Source organism: Sapajus apella, unplaced genomic scaffold (assembly GCF_009761245.1).
Source record: "Sapajus apella isolate SASKATOON/1434 unplaced genomic scaffold, GSC_monkey_1.0 scaffold55, whole genome shotgun sequence".
Classification (NCBI taxonomy): Eukaryota; Metazoa; Chordata; class Mammalia; order Primates; family Cebidae; genus Sapajus; species Sapajus apella.
The window spans coordinates 3145488-3166047 of NW_022436995.1; the positions used below are offsets into that span (position 1 = coordinate 3145488).

General features: G+C 36.1%; 1 protein-coding gene across 3 annotated transcripts in view; it reads right to left on the reverse strand.

Annotated features, from left to right (window-relative positions):
• MDGA2 (MAM domain containing glycosylphosphatidylinositol anchor 2) overlaps window positions 1–20560 on the reverse strand; it is an 863364-nt gene that overhangs the window by 118452 nt on the left and 724352 nt on the right. For all 3 annotated transcript variants that reach the window (XM_032244515.1, XM_032244514.1, XM_032244516.1), the window contains one exon: window positions 8848–9117. In XM_032244515.1, the coding sequence (XP_032100406.1) occupies window positions 8848–9117 (270 nt within the window). The remainder of the gene's footprint in view (window positions 1–8847; window positions 9118–20560) is intronic.

Genomic DNA, 20560 nt, shown 5'->3' on the forward strand with positions numbered 1-20560 from the left:
TATCACTTAACCTGAGTGAAATAATTTTCTAGACTGTTTAAATATGGTTATTTGGAGTTTACTTACACTTTCAGACAGAAGTGGTTACAGCAGTAATCATTATTAATTTGTGAATCATAAAATATTATCACAGCCTGCACTTATCTATTTGGCTGAAGAACGATGATCAACATAACCATTACAACTGCAAGACTGCCTCTTGCAGTTGTAGGCTTGTTCCAGTTAGCTCTTCAGGTGGCAAAAACAAGCCCTTCTTACCCCTTCTTACAACTTTGCTGAGTTGTAAGACAAGTGTACCCATGTCTCCAGAGTCTAGCCTGCTTCATGTGATAAAAGTCCTCATAACTGTAGCATAGAGATACACAAAAGGCTAGTATTTCAGATTAAAGTAACGTGAAAAAAGGAAGATTCCGACAAACGTGTGATGATTTGGGAGAAGGCAGCATAATCCAATTTGATTTGAATTGGAATAACTGGTATATCTGAAGTATAGATGAGGCTATGTTTTATTTAAGATATTAATGAATGATGAATTATGACAGTGAAGAATTTGCCTATCATCCTATAGGCAATGAACAAAATCAACCTTTCTCACTTAAGATAAGCTAGGTTTTCTACAAAAATAAAGCCCAACAAGATGAAAATTTCAGAGATCAGATAAAAGACAACTGCAGTGTCCCAGAAGAGAATATAAGGCTTAACAGGAGCAGTAGAAGTAAAAACAAACATACTGCAAGATACTATGCAAATGTAAAACTGACAAGGTTTTTGAGAGAAAGTTTTTATTGTTCTCTTTCTGGTGTTTAATCTTGTACCTCATACTTAGTAAGTAGACAGTAAACAGTTGTTACATGCATTCCTGATTGTGAAAAAGAAATAATCAGAGTACATATTGGTGGTTTTATACTCAATTACAATTTATAGTTATGCAATAAAAAATTTAGTGTGTGTATGTGATACACACATACACATACATACACACACAGTTCTCATTTGGAAAAAAAAAAAAAAACTCCTTTAGTATCTTTCACTTAAAAGAATCTTAAAATGTCTCCACTGACAAAATTCCTAAATGTTATACAAGTCTAAGTATATATAACTGAGTAAATGTACTTTCTGGAACTTAGAAGGGCATTCTACTTTTATCTCCTGGATTATATAGGGAACATCAATTATTTTATTTTGCTCTTATTTTTTATATAAAACCATGTAATAATGCATATGCTTAGACTATTACATGAGAACTTTCACATTTTATGTAAGCAACTAGACGAAAAAGCTAAATAGAAAAATGATGCTTTTTTTCACATGATTTATTTCCTTGCATGACTTGTCAAGAAATCTTAGTCTCTTGACACCCATAAACATTTCAATGAAAACATAATGTCAGAAGCACGTCTATTAAAGGGAAGAAATATGAAGAAAGTGTATTTAGTGGGAACATAATTACAATAGCTTAGAACTAGCATGTTGATTGCTAAATATTTAGGAATATCAATTAGAACAATTCGAAAGACATAGATAATTTAAAACTTTATAAATGCTGCATTTTACTGCAGATTTCCTGGGTCTTCATGTTCAAAAAAAAAAAAAAAAAAAAAGAAAGTTGGATCTTTATTAATCTCTGGTACTGTCAACAGAGTTTGCCAGTAGATCTTGTCATCTGGTTTCCTGTATAATGAAGCTGCTGGAAACATCTTTTTTTTTTTGGCTATATTGTGTAATGGGCATAACATTTCAACGTTGAAGCATCCCTTGGGGTTGGTTTAAGCCAATGTGTAGCTTAAACCTACAAAGCCTACTAATGTAGGTGATGACCTGAGATCTCCCAGGTTGATTCTCCTTACTGACTGCTTCTTGCAGTTGTAAACTTGTTCCAGTTAAGTTTTTAGGTGGCAAAAACAACCCCTTCTTACAACTTTGCTGAGTTGTAAGACAGGTGCACCCTGTCTCCAGGAGCCTGCTTCATGTGATAAAACTGAGAACAGCTGACACAACAGCTCTATGCCTCTTGTATAATTTTTAAGAGGGGTTCTTTGAAATAGTGAGTTGTAATGTGTATTTGTTATCGAAGACTGTCATAACAACAACAAACTGGGTAGCTTAAACAAACAAACAGAACTATCTTCTCACAGGTCTGAAGGCCAGGAGTCTGAAACTGAGGTCTTGGAAGACCCCTAGTTTCTACTTCTGTAGAGACTCTAGGGGAGAATATATTCCTTGCCTCATACAGCTTCTGGTGGCTCCAGGGGTTCTTCAGACTGTGGATACATTACTGCATACTTACATTGCCTCCTCTTCTCTCTCAGAACTCTGCTGACTCTCTAAGAATACATGTTTTTGCATATAAGGCCCACTCAGATGATCCAGGATAAGCTCCTTCTCTCAAAATCCTTAATTACATATTTTGTCATATAAGTTAATATCCACAGGTTCCAGGGATTTGGACATAGATAGATCTTTATCAGGTGATACTAGCTAGCTTCCTAAAATATATATGATGTATTTTCAACCTAAGCCATCCTTTTTCCCTCTCTGTATTCACTATTTTTCTCATTTAAAATTATTTTCAAAAATTTTCTTTCATTGAATCATTAACTCTTTTTCATCCTCCATCTATTTAATCATTCTAGATTTACTAGGTTTCTTTTCTAGATCGAGCAATGTGATGGGACCTAATGGGATATAACAAGAATGATATTCAGTCATGTCATGAATAAAAATAAGCCTAGATATTTTGAAGTATTGAAGAATATGCATTTCCAGAGTTAAATATTGATACTTTTTAATCTCTGATAAACTGAAATGCACGCTCTAGTTAAATCCTTTTCTATATTACAGAACTATTAAAATAGAAATATATATGTCTACATATTAATATATAAATACATATAGATAATGCTTGGAATTTCAAATTTACAAATAGGTTTATTCTAATAAATCAATGTGCTACATTAACCTTTAGAACTTGTGAAAAATAACCTGTAGGAGATGAAAAATGGCATCTGGGTTCCTACTAAAGCTCATGAAGCTCATTTAAACCTCATCGAAGTGCTATGGCTTCACCATTAAAATACCAGTATAAAATATATGCAAATGCACAGTATTTTTTAGTATTAGTTAATTTATTTTATTTTTCATTATACTTTCAGTTCTGGGGTACTTGTGCAAAACGTGCAGGTTTGTTACATAGGTATACATGGGCCATGGTGGTTTGCTACATCCATAACCCTGTCATTTACATGAGGTATTTATCCTAATACTATCCCTTCCCTAATCCCACCCTGACTATCCCTGCTCCAGCCCCTCCCCACTGCCCGACAGGCCCCAGTGTGTGATGTTTCCCTCCCTGCGGCCCTGTGTTCTCATTGGTCAACACCCACTTATCAGTGAGAACATATGATGTTTGGTTTTCTGTTCTTATGTCTGTTTGTTTGCTGAATGATGGTTTCCAGTTTCATCCATGTCCCTGCAAAGGACAAAAACTCATCGTTTTTTACGGCTGCATAGTATTCCATGGTGTATATGTGCCACATTTTCTTCATTAAGTCTATCATCGATGGGCATTTGGGTTGGCTCCAGGTCTTTGCTATTGTAAACAGTGCCGCCATAAACATACATGTGCATGTGTCTTCATAATAGAATGGTTTATAATCCTTTGGGTATATATCCAGTAATGGGATTGCTGGGTCAAATGGTATTTCTAGTTCTAGATCCATGAGGAATCGCCACACTGTCTTCCACAATGGTTGAATTACTTTTCAGTCCCACCAACAGTGTAAAAGCGTTTCTATTTCTCCACATCCTCTCCAGCATCTGTTGTCTCCAAATTTTTTATGATCGCCATTCTGGCTGGTGTGAGATGGTATCTCAGTGTGCTTTTGATTTGCATTTCTCTAATGACCAGTGATGATGAGCTTTTTTTCATATGTTTGTAGACTGCAAAAATGTCTCCTTTTGACAAGTGTCTATTCATATCCTTTGCCCACTTTTTGATGGGGTTTTTTCTTGTAAATGCGTTTGAGTTCTTTATAGATTCTGGATATTGGCCATTTGTTAGATGGGTAGATTGCAAAAATTATTTCCCCAGTCTGTTGGCTGCTGGTTCCTTCTAACGGTAGTTTCTTTTACTGTGAAGAAGCTCTTAAATTTAATTAGATCCCATATGTCTATTTTGTCTTTTGTTGCCATTGCTTTTGGTGTTTCAGTCATGAAGTCTTTGCCCATGCCTATATCCTGAATGGCATTGCCTAGGTTTTCTTCTAAGGTTTTAATGTTGTTGTTAGGTCTTATGTTTAACTCATCATGAGTTAGTTAATTTTTGTGTAATGTGTAAGGAAGTGATCCAGTTTCAGCTTTCTGCATATGGCTATCCAGCTTTCCCAACACAATTTATTAAATAGAGACTCCTTTCCCCATTGCTAGTTTTTGTCAGGTTTGTTAAATATCAGATGGTTGTATATGTGTGGCATTATTTCTGAGGCCTCTGTTCTGTCCAATTGGTCTACATCTCTATTTTGGTACCAGTACCATGCTGTTTTGATTACTATAGACCTCTAGTATAGTTTGAAATCAGGTAGCATGATGCCTCTAGCTTTGTCTTTTTTTTTTTTTTCCCCCACTTAGGATTATCTTGGCTATGCAGGCTCCTTTTTCATTCCATATGAAATTTAAGGTGGTTTATTCCAATTCTGTGAAGAAAGTCAATGGTAGCTTGATGGGGATAGCATTGAATGTATAAATTAATTTGGGTAGTATGGCCATTTTCAAGATAGTGATTTTCCCTAACCATGAGTATGGAATGGTTTTCCATCTGTTTGCATCCTCTTTTATTTCCTTGAGCAGTGGTTGGTAGTTCTTCTTGAAGAGGTCCTTCACATCCTTTGTTAGTTGTATTCCTACATATTTAATCTCTTTGTAGCAATTATGAATGGCAGTTCACTCATGATTTTGCTGTTTGTCTGTCATTGGTGTATAGGAATGCTTGTGATTTTTGCACATTGATTTTGTATCCTGAGACTTCACTGACGTTGCTTATCAAATTAAGGAAATTTGGGGCTGAGACAATGGGGTCTTCTAGATATACCATCATGTCATCTGCAAATAGAGACAATCTGACTTCCTCTTTGCCTAATTGAATGCCCTTTTTTTTTTTTTCTTGCCTGATTGCACTGGTCATAACTACCAATACAATGTTGAATAGGAGTGGTGAGTGAGGGCATCTTCATCTTGTGTCAGTTTGCAAGGGAATGCTTCCAGTTTTTGCCCATTCTGTATGCTGTTTTCTATGATCTTGTAGTACATAGCTCTTACTATTTTGAGATACATTCCATTTATAGTTTATTTAGAGTTTTTAGCATAAGCGTTGAATTTTGTTGAAGGCCTTCTCAATCTATTGAGATAATCCTGTGGTTTTTGTCTTTGGTTCTCTTTATGTGATGAACCTATGTTTATTGATTTGCATATGTTGAACCAGCCTTGCCTCCTCGGATGAAACCTATTAAGATCATGATGGATAAGGTTTTTGACGTGCTGTTGGATTCAGTTTGCCAGTATTTTACAGAGGATTTTCACATCAATGTTCATCATGGATATTGGCCTGATATTTTCTTTTTTAGTTGTGTCTCTGCCAGGTTTTGGTATCACAATGATGTTGGTCTCATAAAATGAGTTAGGGAGGATTCCCTCTTTTTCTATTGTTTGGAATAGTTTCAGAGGGATGATACCAGCTCCTTTGTACTTCTGGTAGAATTTGGCTGTGATGAACTCCTCCGGTTCTGGACTTTTTTTTTGGTTGGTAGGTTAAATCTTCCTCCATCCCTTCATTTTAAGCCTATGTGTGTCTTTGCACATGCAATGGGTCTCTTGAATACAGCACACTGATGGTTCTTTACTTTTTATTCAATTTGCCATTCTGTGTCTTTTTATTGGGGCATTTAGTGCATTTACATTTAAGGTTAATACTGTTATGCATGAATTTGATCATGCCATTTTGAGGCGAGCTGGTTGTTTTGCCTGTTAGTTGATGCAGTTTCTTCATAGTCTTGATGGTCTTTACAGTTTGGTATGTTTTTGGCTGGTACCAGTTGTTCCTTTCCATGTTTAGTGCTTCCTTTAGGAGCTCTTGTAAGGCAGGTCTGGTGCTGACAAAATCTTTCAGCATTTGCTTGTCTGTAAAGGATTGTATTTCCCCCTCACTCGTGAAGCTTAGTTTACTGGCTATGAAATTCTGGGTTGAAAACTCCTTCCTTTAAGTATGTTGAATATTGACTCCTCACTCTCTTCTGGCTTGTAGGGTTTCTGCTGAGAGATCCACTGTGAGTCTGATAATGCTTCCCTTGGTTGGTAACCCAACCTTTCTCTCTGGCTGTCCTTAGCAATTTTTCCTTCATTTCAACCCTGGTCAATCTGATAATTGTGTGTCTTGGGTTTGCTCTTCTTAGGGAGTATCTTTCTGATGTTCTCTGTATTTCCTGAATTTGAAAGTTGGCCTGCCTTGCTAGATTGGTGAAGTTCTCCTGGATAATATCCTAAAGAGTGTTGTTGTTTTCCAAATTGTTTTCATTCTCCCTATCACTTTCAGGTATACCAATTAAATGTAGATTAAGCCTTTTCACAAAATCCCGTATTTCTTGGAGGCTTTGTTCATTTCTTTTCACTCTGTTTTCTCTTATCTTGCCTTTTTGCTTTACATCATTGAGTTGATCTTCAGTCGCTGATATCCTTTCTTCTGCTTGATTGATTTGGCTATTGAAACTTGTGTATCTTTCATGAAGTTCTCGTGCTGTGTGTTTTAAGTCCATTAGGTCGTTTATGGTTTTCTCTACGGTGCTTATTCTACTTAGCATTTCATCTAACCTTTTTTCAAGGTTCTTAGCTTCCTTGCATTGGGTTAGAACATGCTGCTTTAGCTTGGAGAAGTTTGTTATTACCCAACCTCTGAAGCCTGCTTCTGTTAATTCATCAAACTCATTATCCATTCAGTTTTGTGCCCTTGCTAGTGAGGAGTTGTTGTGATCCTTTGGAGGAGAAGAGGCATTCTGGTTTTTGGAATTTTCAGCCTTTTTGCACTGTTCCTTCCCATCTTCATAGATTTATCTTCCTTTGGTCTTTGACATTGGTGGTTTACATGGATGTCCTTTCTGTTAGTTTTCCTTCTAACAGTCAGGTCCCCATGCTGCAGGTACACTGGAGTTTGCTGGAGGTCCACTCCAGACCCTGCTTGCCTGGGAATCACCAGCAGGAGTTGCTGAACAGCAAAGATTGCTGCCTGTTCCTTCCTCCTGGTAGCTTCATCCCAGAAAGGTACCCACCAGATGCCAGTCAGAGCTCTCGTGTATGAGGTGTCTGTCAGCCCCTGCTGGGTCCTCCTAGTAAGGATACGCAAGGGCCAGGGAGCCACTTGAAGAGGCAGTCTGTCCCTTGAATGCTATGCTGGGAGATCTGCTTCTCCCTTTAGAGCTGCCAAGCAGGGACATTTAAGTCTGCTGAAGCTGGAACCACAACCACCCCTTTTCCCAAGTGCTCTGTCCCAGGAAGGTGGGGGCTTTATTTATAAGTCTGTGATGGGCTGCTGCCTTTCTTCAGAGATGCCCTGCCCAGCAAGGTGGGAGTCTAGTGACCCAGTCTGTTGCAGAGGCCTTGCTGAGCTGTTGTGGGCTCTTCCCAGTCTCTGTGTAAACTTCCTGTCAACTTTGTTTACACTGGCGAGGTTACAACAGCCTCCATGAGCCTTGGCAATGGCAGATTCCCCTTCCCCCACTGAGCTTGAATGTCCCAGGTGAAGCTCAGACTGTTGTGCTGGCTGGGAGAATTTCAAGCTGGTGGATCTTAGCTTGCTGGTCTTTGTGGCGGTGGTTCTGGACCACAGTGACAGAGTGCCAGGAAAAGTCCCTAATCGCTTCCCTTGGCTAAGAGAGGGAGTTCCCCGGCACCTCGTGCTTCCTGGATGAGGCAACACCCCACCCTGCTTCAGCTCCCCCTCCTTGGGCTGTATCCACTGTCTATCCACAGTCCCAGTGAGATGAACCAGGTACCTCAGTTGGAAATGTTGAGATCACCCGCCTTCTGCATTGCTCCTGCTGGGAGTTGCATGCTAGAGCTGTTGCTATTTGGCCATCTTGCAAGCAATCCAGTTAATTATCTTTAACTTGGATAATATACTATAAGCTAGGCTCATCACAGTTTCCAAAATACCTTGGCTTACTTTCTCCTTTTTCCTAGCAGGAAACTATTCTCACATGCCTTCTGATATCTAAGTAAACACAACTCCACTCTTTTAGCCCCCTTACTCTAACATACATCATAAACATATTGTTTTTTTAAAAAAGAGGAATAATTGTTTCTGTACATTTTGGTGTATAGTTAAATGAAGTATACTTTGGGGTGACTATACAAGATTTACAGTAAGTGGAAGAGTAAAATAATTGTAAAAGCTAAAATTTAAATTTTTTTAAATTAAATTTAGGTCTCAGCAGTAAACAGCGTTATTTTGAAAGATTTGTTCTGTGCATTACAAATGTATGGATCTTTGTATACTTCTGTTCCCTAGCTCTCTCCTGTTAGATTCAAATTTTCGAGTTATGTGAAATTCATACAGTAACCAACCTCCCTCACTAATTCTACTAGAATGCAGATAAACTTCTACGTAATTTTATAGGCCTATGCACTATTTTAACTATTAAACTTGCCTTGAAAATAAATGTGTAGGAGCTCAAACTCGAGGAGTCAAGCTGTTCTACGCTCCATTAATTTATAAAATGTTTTCAATCTTATATTGACATAGGTATAAAAGTTTTTGCTCTAAAAAAAACAAAATATATAAGAAGATAATATCTGGAATCCTACCTGTAACAAGAAAGCTGCATCTCCCAGCTCCAGCTTCATTTATGATGCTACAGTTATAAACCCCATAGTTTTCATTGGAAAGACTCTTCACAGGGTACTCTGTGTACTCCTGAGAGTCAAACTGACCCGTCCGTAATAATTTATTGCCCAAGCGCCACTCATAGGTCAGCACCCTTATTGGATAGGCTCTCAGTACTCTGCAGCTCATAGTGACACCTCGGTCCTGTCCTTGCCGGATTTCCAAGAATGCTGGTTCCACTGCAGGGGGATCTGTAGAAAAGATACACAAAAACAGACGAAAGATGTGACTTGCAATAAGCCAACAGCTATTCTTAGAAGAAGCCATTTTTAATAACACTTGCTGCAATAGAGGAGGAGTGTAAGAGGTGAATGAAGAACATAGTTAAGCCCAGAAATTTTAGCTTGGGTTGGGAAATGTAATTTCCAGAGGGTAGAAAGTAAATGAGCCTCATTGCTTTACAAATGTATTTGCAGGTGAAACTAGTGGAGCTGACTAATCTGTCTTACTTTTTTCAGAAAATATTGTTAAACTATCCTATTAATTCTAATATTATCAATATACTTCTTTTTTACAGTGAAGAGACAAGCTGCCAAAAAAACTGCATCATTGGTGAAAGCCTGAGCTAAGGTGAGGTCAGTAGGACCAAAAATAATGCCTTAGGCTATGAAGTGGATAATAGTGCCAGTCATGAAGACCGTGAGGGAAAGGAGAAATAGACTGGAATCTGTTGAGTGTGTCAATTTCATGCACCTTTCAATCCGTATCGAGAAGCAGTGTTTCTTCATTTCCAAACGTAGGTGTAATGTTTTATTTTCTCTTTGCTTTTGATTGTTTTTCTTAAATGAATTGTAGTCAGAGAAAATAGTCCACATGTTTTCAATCCCCTGAATTTGTTAACATTTGCTGTATGGCACAATATGTAATAGATTTCTGTCCCGGGTATACCTACTAATAAGGAATAGTCTGGACTTTTGAAGTGTGATATGTATCTATTGGATCAAGTCTAATACCTAGGAATTGTCCAAATCATCTATATAGTTGTGTATTCATTTAGTTTTGCCTAGTTATTCCAGTTGAATTAATTTAGAAGAGTATGTTAAACTCCTCTAAGAAAGTTATTAGTTTTAGATCCTAATTTAAAAAATACTCCTTATAGTCCTACCTCCTTTTTACCTTACCTATTTTGAGGCTATGCTATTCAGTACATATGAATTTACACTTCTTTTATGTTGTCCATGAATTGAATATTGAATACTTTATCACTACAATCTATCACCAGCAATGCTTTATATAATATATATATGAAATATATGTGTGTGTGTGTGTGTGTATATATATATATATATATATATATATATAGTCTAACATCATTATTATAGCTACATTGGCATTTATTTTGTTATTAGTTGTACATGATATTTTTCCCATCATTTTATTCTTAAACTTTCAGTATCTTTATATTTTACAAGCATCTCTTTTAAACATCCTGAGCTGACTTTTTATTGTTTAAGATTTTTTAAGAGTCTGTCAATAATTTTTTTTACCCAGAGCACTTAGCACTTTATTCACTGACATTTACTGTATCTACTTATTTTTTACTTTTATTTTATTAGATTTCTGCCTTAAATTTATTGTAACTTACTTTGTACTATTTGTGTTCTACTATTTGTTATTGCCTTCTTTTAGATGGATGGATTATATTATCATTCTGATCTTTTAATGCTACTAACCGAAGACTTATTTACTCTGCTTCTATCACTGATTGTCCCAAAGCTTGCAACATGCAAACTTATCTATCAATACCCTTACATATCACTGAAGAAAACAGTAATCTAAAGATAATTTGTTCCCTTTATTCTCATTTTCACATGTGTTACTGAGTCATGAATTTCAATTTTTTTTTTTTTAATAAATTGTCTATTGTACATTATATTCAGGCGTGGTGGCTCATGACTCTAATCCCAGTACTTTGGGAGGCTAAGACGGGCAGATCACAAGGTCAGGAGTTTAAGACCAGCCTGGCCAACAGAGTGAAAAGCCGTCTCTACTAAAAATAAAAAAAATGAGCCAGCATGCCTGTTGTCCCAGCTACTTGGGAGGCTGAGGCAGAAGAATCACTTAAACCTGGGAGCCAGAGGTTGTGGTAAGCCTAGATCGTGCCACTGCACTCCAGCCTGGGCAACAGAGCAAGACTCTGTGTCACAAAAAAAAGAAAAAAAAAGTACATTATATTATTATAGTATAATATTGTATATCTATAGTATTTTTAAAAATACCCAGATATTGCTAGCTTATTTGCCCTTCATTCCTTCTTTCATTATAGACTTTCCATCTGTGACCACTTTCCTTGTGTCTTATCATTTAGATCTATCATATTTTTAGTGGATTCTCTGATCATGATTTTCTAAAAATTGTATTTCAGTTTGTGGGGCTATGAAAGCAAGAGCTCTTAATGCTATGTCCGGAGACTGAAGTTCTCTATAGGACACCATACACAATAGTGCTATGTTTTCCTGAGGCGATCCAACACTTAAGCATGCGATAATAATTCATAATTAGAGATGTGGGGAAGTAAATAGAGGTCCCAGAGTATATGTATGTATATATGTGTGTATATACATGTATATGTTTATATATATACACACACATACATATGTGCATATACATGTATATGAAAAATTTTCATTTTTCATGTGTGTATATGTACATATACACATAAATGGACATATCTGTATATGCATATACATATGTGTCTATATGTGCATATACACACTAGAATTTATGTACTATACATATATAATTATAAATTTATGTATATACACATTAAAAGACATGTATATATCTTTTAATGTTTTATATACACATATGTGTCATCTACATGGATAGATATTTAATGTTTTATAAACAGATGATAAAACATTAAATTTTTCTTATGGGTTGGCGGGCTTTGTTCTTTCAGCACATCATTACATAATTCCACTATCTTCAGATGGCCATTTTTGGTGTAAAGAGATCAACTTACAGTCTCACACTTTGACGTGAACGTCTTTTTTTTCCTCCAGCTACTATTAAAACATTTTTGTCATTGCTGTTCTGCAGTTTCAATATATGGTACTTAGGGATGGGTTTCTTTTCACTTACGGGTTTGGAATTTGTTGGGCTTCTTAAATCTGTTAACTTTGGTGTCTTTCATCTAAGGAAATTTTGGAAAATTCTCATCATTAGCTGTTTAACACCTTCTTTATATCATCATTAGATGCCCCTGTTCATTTTGTTTTTGGTGTCTTTTAACACCTCTTCCAAATTTTCTACTTGTTGGTGTTTCTGCACTACATTATGAATACATTCTTCTGAGTAAAAAATTTTTTCTCCAATTCAGCTTAATCTGCAAAATATATACTGTGTTTTTAATTCAATTTCTGTGTAGTTTTTTGTATACCTCCAACACCACATTTACCTGAAAATGTAGTTAAACTTGTCATATTTCTTTAAACAAAGTAATTGTTTTATACTGCCTGATAATTTTAATTGAAGTTTTGAGGAAATTTTCCTGTTGGTTTTCATTCACAGTACTGTCTTCCTGTATGCCTTAATTTTGACAAATTCAATTCTGTAGTATTTATTGCCCTTTACAAATATTTATAGGCTATTTTGATGCCTAAAATGATGGTTTCTCTCTCCAGAGAAAATTTGTGTCCACATGCAAATATGGACATCGCTGTCTAGGAACACATTAAGTGCATGACTTGAGGCTTATTTGAATCATCAAGTTGCTTGAATTTGAGTTAAAGAGCCAAATCAGCAGTGAACTCCCATTCACTATTGCTACAAAGAGAATAAAATACCTAGGAATACAACTAACAAGGGATGTGAGGGACCTCTTCAAGGAGAACTACAAACCACTGCTCAAGGAAATAAGAGACAACACAAACAGGTGGAAAAATATTCCATGCTCATGGTTAAGAAAAATCAGTATGAAAATGGCCATACTACCCAAATTATAGATTCAATGCTATCCCAATCCCACCATTGACTTTCTTCACAAAATTGGAATAAACCACCTTAAATTTCATATGGAACCAAAAAAGAGCCTGCACAGACAAAACAATTCTAAGCCAAAAGAAAAAAAAAAAAAAGAAAGAAAGCTGGAGAGGTCATGCTACCTGACTTCAAGGCTACAGTAATCCAAACAGCATGGTACTGGTACCAAAACAGGGATATAGACCAATGTAACATAACAAAGGCCTTAGAAGTAATTCCACACATCTACAACCATCTGATCTTTGACAAGCCTGACAAAAACAAGCAATGGGGAAAGGATTCCCTAGTTAATAAATTGTGTTGGGAAATTTGGCTAGCCACATGCAAAAAGCTGAATTGGGATTCATTCCTTACAGCTTATACAAAAATTAACTCCAAATGGATTAAAGATTTAAACATAGACATAACACCACAAAAATCCTAGAAGAAAACCTAGGCAATACCATTCAGGATATAAGAATGGTCAAAAACTTCATGTCTAAAACACCAAAAGCAATGGCAACAGAAGCCAAGACAAATGGGATCTAATTAAATTTAAGAGCTTCTGCACAGCAAATCTCTATTCTTAGAGCTATTATTAGAGTGACCTGGCAACCAACAGAATAGGAAAACATTTTTGCAATCTAAGGACTAATATCCAGCAAAGAGCTTAAACAAATTTACAAGAAAAATAAAAACCCATGAGCAAAGGATATGAACATACACTACTCAATAGAGGACATTTATGCAGCCAACAAACATGAAAAAAGCTCATCATCACAGTTCATTAGAGAAATGCGAATCAAAACCTTATTGAGATACCATCTCACACCAGTTAGAATGGCAATCATTAAAAAATCAGGAGACAACAGATGGTGGAGAAATAGGAATGCTTTTCCACTGTTGGCGGGAGTGTAAATTACTTCAACCATTGTGGAAGACAGCGTGGCAATTCCTCAAGGATCTAAAACTAGAAATATCATTTGACCCAGCAATCCCATTACTGGGTATTTACCCAAAGGATTATAAATCATTATATTATAAAGACACATGCACACGTATGTTCATAGCGGCACTGTTTACAATAGTAAAGACCTTGAAACAACCCGAATGCCCATCAACTATAGACTAGGCAAAGAAAATGTGGTACATATACACCATGGAATAGTATGCAGCCATCTTCATAACAGCAAAGTCTTAGAACTAACCCAAATGCCCATCAATTATAGACTGGATAAAATGTGACACACATATACCATGGAACACTATGCAGCCATAAAAAAGAATGAGTTCATGTTCTTTGCAGGGACATGGATGAAGCTGGAAACCATCATTCTCAGCAAACTGACACAAGAACAGAAAACCAAACACGACATGTTCTCACTCATAACTGGGTGCTGAACAATGAGAACACATAGGCACAGGGAGTGGAACATCACACACCAGGGCCTGTTGGGGGCTAGGAGAGGGAAAGCATTAGGAGAAATACCTAATGTATATGACAGTGGGGATGTATGCAGCAAACCACCATGGCACATGTATACCTATGTAATAAATCTGCATATTCTGCACATGCACCCCAGGACTTTAATAAGGAAAAAAAAAATCTGTAAAAAGGTCAACTTGTGACTATAATTTCAAGAACGGATTACCACAACATCCCATCCTGTTCATTTCAAAGTCACACGTTTCTTGCACTTCCTTGGGAGTGGGAATGTGTAGGTTGGGTTTAATTCTGCTTTACTCCTACCCTACAGATATAATCATTTGGGTTCCTCATTCTTGGGAGAAAGTTCTGCCAACATATCTCTCCCCCAGTGAATACTCTGGGTTTTAAGATCTGCACCCCTTGCCTAAAGATGCCATTAGAATTGAGGCTCAAACTTGCCCTTGTTCAGCAAATGCCCTCAAGGCAAAAGTAACCTCACTGTACTTCTTTCATTAAATTTGATAAAATATTTTTCAAATAAATATTTTAAATTTTTAATATTAATTTTACAATATTGTCTAGAATTTTTACTTGTTTACATTGGATAAGTTTTACATAATATTTTGTCTATTACATGCCCAGAAACATTTGTCTGATTGTCAAGGGAAAATATGGATCTAAAACTCAGAAGAAAGGCCTGATTGCAGGTTATAGTTATTGAGCTAGCTCAGAGTGAATACAGACAAAAAATAAATAAAATACCAAATATGGACTTTACTCTTAAATATAATCACTTATGGGGTTAGAGAAAATTAAAGCTTTTAAGGAGAATAATCATAAATAATGAGATGTGGGGATCCTTTCTGGGACAAGGACACAAGTCTGGCAGTTCCATTTCCTATCTTTTGAAATGCCTACTCTAGAAGCTCTAAACCCCATGTAAAATTTCACCTACTCCTCTGCAGAAGCCATGTGAAGAGGCCCAGAGACAATATGGAGAAGGAGAAGGCAGAGTTTAGCTTAGACTTCCCATTGTCCCCTAACATGCTTCCAGACATATGAAACCATCTTGAACACTGGAGACTAGATCAGCCATCCACTAATTAGAATTACTATAATCGGATATAATAAAATATAGTTATTTTAATCTCTAAAGTATTGGAGTAGTTTGTTACACATCAAGAAGTAACTGAAACAATGCCTTATATCCCTCAAAAGTCAAGAGTCTAACACTAGGAGTAGAGTCAAAAGGACAAAGAGGAAAAACATGGAGCAGGCACAGTGTAAAGAACAGTCTAAGCTGGTTCAGGAAGAAAATAATTCAGAAGGAAACTCATGGGAGAAGACAGCCAACAGATTGATTTGCTAGGACAACTTGAAACTTGAAAAGCAAATACATTGAGAACCAAGGCATCTGGGAGCCAGAACATTGCAGTCCAATGAACAGGATATTGTTGGAATTTAATAGTTCACAGGTAGACAGGTTTGGAATGTAATCCTTAAGTGGAATGAAGATACCAAATAATACAAAAAGAGGAAATCCTTCTTAATTCATTTTAGAAGACCAACATCATCCTGATACCAAATCCAGGCAGAGACTCAGCAGAAAAAAAAAACAAAACTTCAGGCCAATATCCATGATGAACATTGATGCAAAAGTCTTCGAATGCAACAGCACATCAAAAAGCTTATCCATCACCGTCAAGTTGGCTTCATCCCTGGGATGCAAGGCTGGTTCAATGTATGCAAATCTATAAACGTAATTCACCACATCAACAGAACCAAAGACAAAAACCACATGATTATCTCAATAGATGCAGAGAAGGCCTTCAACAAAATTCAACAGCTGTTTACACTAAAACCGCTCAATAAACTAGGTATCGATGGAACGTATCTCAAAATAGTAAAAGCTATTTATGAAAAACCCACAGCCAATATCATACTGAATGGGTAAAAACTGGAAGCATTCCTTCTGAAAACTGGCATAAGACAAGGATGCCCTCTCTCACCACTCCTTTTCAACATAGTATTGGAAGTTTTGGCTAGGGCAATCAGGCAAGAAAAAGAAAGAGAGGGTATTCAATTAGGAAAAGAGGAAGTCAAATTGTCTCAATTTGCAGACGACATGATTGTATATTTATAAGACCCCATCATCTCATTCCTAAATCTCCTGAAACTGATAAGCAACTTCAGCAAAGTCTCAGGATAGAAAATCAATGTTTAGAAATCACAGGCATTCCTATACACCAATAACAGACTAACAGAGAGCCAAATCATGAGCAAACTCCCATTCACAATTGCTACAAAGAGAATAAAATACCTAGGAATACAAATAACAAGGTATGTGAAAGACCTCTTCAAGGAGAACTACAAACCATTGCTCAAGGAAATAAGAGAGGACACAAACAGATAGAAAAACATCCCATGCTCATGGTTAGGAAGAATCAATATCATGAAAATGGCCATACTGCCCAAAGTAATTTATAGATTCAATGCTATCCCCATCAAGCTACCAGTGACCTTCTTCACAGAACTGGAAAAAAACACCTTAAACTTCATATGGAACCGAAAGAGAGCCCACATAGCCAAGTCAATTCTAAGCAAAAAGAACGAAGCTGGAGGCATCACACTACCTGCTTCAAGCTAGTACTGCAAGCTACAGTACAGTAATCAAACAGCATGGTACTGGTACCAAAACAGAGATACAGACCAGTGGAACAGAACAGATGCCTTGGAAGCAACACCACACATCTACAACCATCTGATCTTTGACAAACTTGACAAAAACAAGCAATGGGAAAAGCATTCCCTGTTTAATAAATGGTGTTGGGAAAACTGCCTAGCCGTGTTCAGAAAGCTGAAGCTGGATCCTTTCCTTACACCTTAAACTAGAATTAACTCCAGATGGATAAAACATGTAAATGTAAGACCTAACACCATAAAAACCCTAGAAGAAAACCTAGGCAAAAGCATTCAGGACTTAGGCATAGGCAAGGACTTCATGACTAAACCACCAAAAGCATTGGCAACAAAAGCCAAAATAGACAAATGCGATTTAATTAGACTTAAGAGTTTTTGCAGAGCAGAAGAAACAATTACAGTGAACGAGCAAGCAATTGAATGGGAAAAAAATTTGTAATCTACCCATCTGACAAAGAGCTAATATTGAGCATCTACAAAGAACTAAAGCAGATTTACAAGAAGAAAACCTACAAAGCCATACAAAAGTGGGTGAATGATATGAACATACACTTTTCAAAAGAAGACATTTATGAGGCCAGCAAACATATGAAAAAATTCTCATCGTCACTGGTTGTTAGAGAAATGCAAATCAAAACCACATTGAGATACCATCTCACACTAGTTAGAATGGTGATCATTAAAAAACACTTTTTCACTGTTGGTGGGAGTGTAAATTACTTCAACCATTGTGGAAGACAGTGTGGCGATTCCTCAAGGACCCAGAAATAGAAATTCCATTTGACCCAGTAATCCCATTACTGGGTATATATCCAAAGGAGTATAAGTTGTTCTATTATAAAGACACATGCACACGTATGTTCATTGCGGCACTGTTTGCGATAGCAAAGACCTGGAAGCAACCCAATGCCCATCTATAATATACCGGACAAGGAAAATGTGGCACATATACACCATGGAATACTATGCAGCCATAAAAAATGATGAGTTTGTGTCCTTTGTAGGGACATGGATGAATCTGGAAACCATCATTCTCAGCAAACTGACGCAAGAACAGAAAACCAAACACCACATGTTCTCACTCATAGGAGGTGTTCAACAATGAGAACACGTGGGCACAGGGAGACGAACATCATACATCCAGGTCTATTGTGGGTTGGGGGACTAGGGGAAGGACAGCGGGGGGTGGAGAGGTTGGGGAGAGATAATACTGGGAGAAATGCCTAATATAGATGATGGGGGAAGGAGACAGCATATGTGCATACTTATGCAACAATTCTGTAAGATCTGTACATGTACCCCAGAATTTAAAGTACAATTTAAAAAATAAAAAGAAAAAAAAGATTAATGATACTGGAGTCAAATGCTAAACAGTGAAAACACGTTTGCTCTCAGGTTATATTTGTATTTTCCTAAGAAAGCTAAATGTGTTTGCAGCTACTTTTTTTCTTCCTATGAAAAAAGAAACTTCCCTTTAAGTGGAAGAGTTTATCAGTGTAATAAATTATGCCTCATGGTAAAATCTCCCAAAATATATATTTACCTTTTTATAAATGATTTTTGTGAGAATTTTTTGAAACTATTCAACTCAATGAATTTTTACCAAATATGGGGTTTTTCTAGACTCTCTATATATGAACGTCATTTGTCCACACCTGAAATATTCAGCCCATTCAATTTTCAATGGCCTGAAAGGACGAATGACAATGTTGGGTTAAAATTCTTCAAACACAGTGTATTTTCATAAAGTTTAAGAGTCTGAGTTGGAAAGCATCCCTAAATTAAAGGCTATTTAAAAGGCCTTTTGTTTAAAAGACTTCCCATACTACTTTGGTTCCAGGGTAGTTTCTTCACCTCAAAAAAGCTAAATTATTTGAAACCAAGCACACTCATTATAGTGCACTTAAGTCTGCCAGTGGAAAACTCCTGATAAGAAGGTGCAGTTTAAGCATACTAGCTATTAATAGTTTGACATTTCATTCTTTGGAATAACCAGTGAGAAGGATAGGGCTTTGCAGTTATCATTAAATGTATAGTGTGAAAACTTCAAATATGATGAAAGAAAGCTTCAGGTGTTAAAAAAAAAAAAAGTTAGAGCTCACTAGTTTGATAGAATCAGTTTTTTATGGTATAAAATTTATTCTGAATGTTAGGAAATATTTAACATGAAGAAAATGAATTACATGAGTTTTATCACTTATACTAAAATATCTGGTTCAAAAGCCTATTTATCAAACGACCACACTGCATGTATACTAAAGGAAGAAGAGTATAAAAATAAAAATAAAATTATATTTCTTGGACATTTACTAAATGCTAGATATTGTGTTAAGATATTCACACAGATTATCTTTTTATAACAACAATAACCCATTTATAGAAGAAAAAGAGGAACAGAAAAATTAAGCTAAGTCGCCCAGCTAAAAAGTAGCAGACTAAAAATTCAAATGAGACAATCTGATTCCAGAATGTATGTTCTTGAAAACAACCTATGTCACATTATTTCCAATTGCAAATACTACCAGTAGTTCATGACTAAAAGATGACTTTGAAAATCTTGCCTTACTATTTAAAGTTATCAATTAAAATAGAGGGTTGACCGACTCACGCCATCATTTACAATTCACAAACTTGCAATGGTAGTAAGTAAAAGTCATGCTTTATGGAAAGCATCGAAGTATTAGAATAAAAATAAGTAATTTAAAATGCTACAGAATTTTAAATCAAATTCCAGTTTATATGGCAATGTACTTCATGCACATTAATTTTGGTATTACCCATGTATTATTCTAATATATTTAAGTGTTAGTAGAAATAAAGCCATTAAGTAACAAATGCCCAAAATGAATTCTGATTTTGGCATTTTCTTTTTGTATCTACTGGCTCAAGATGTCCGGCAAGGTTTCCAAATACTTAGTCCTAATGTTTAAATCCATATACAGATGTCTACCTTATTTGGGAAGAATAATGCATGAAAATACAAGATTATAGGAAAATGTGTATTTGTGTATATTTCTTATTAAGAGGATCAGAGAGTAGTTCATGTATTTTTTGATAGTATGAATAAAATTTTGCCTTTATTTCATGAAAACCAATCACCAGTTTCAATGAGTTACCAAAACTGTAGGCAAAGCAACATTTTTAATTTTAAAAATAATAAAAGATGCTTAAATAATAAAACCTTCAAATGACTATAAAGGAATATTAGTATAGCCTGTTTTTAAATATTTAAGGGAGTGTGTGACCATGGACGTTAGATATGCATGGGGCTCTCTTCAATCACTTACAGTTGAAAGAGGAGTTGAAACAGTCTTGTCTATTTGTAGGACTTCATATAAGCACATTCTTAATTATTTAACCATTACAGGGGCACTGAGAAATATATACTCATTAGAGTGATTTCCTCTTGAGCCTTGTCTTCCCAAGTCAAAAGCATGCCCAACCAAATACTTGTTATCTGTTTCTTTGCTGGGATTAAAGTCATTTAAGGAAAAATTGTGCTCTTGATTATTTATAAATGCAATATTTATAAAAGAAAAGCT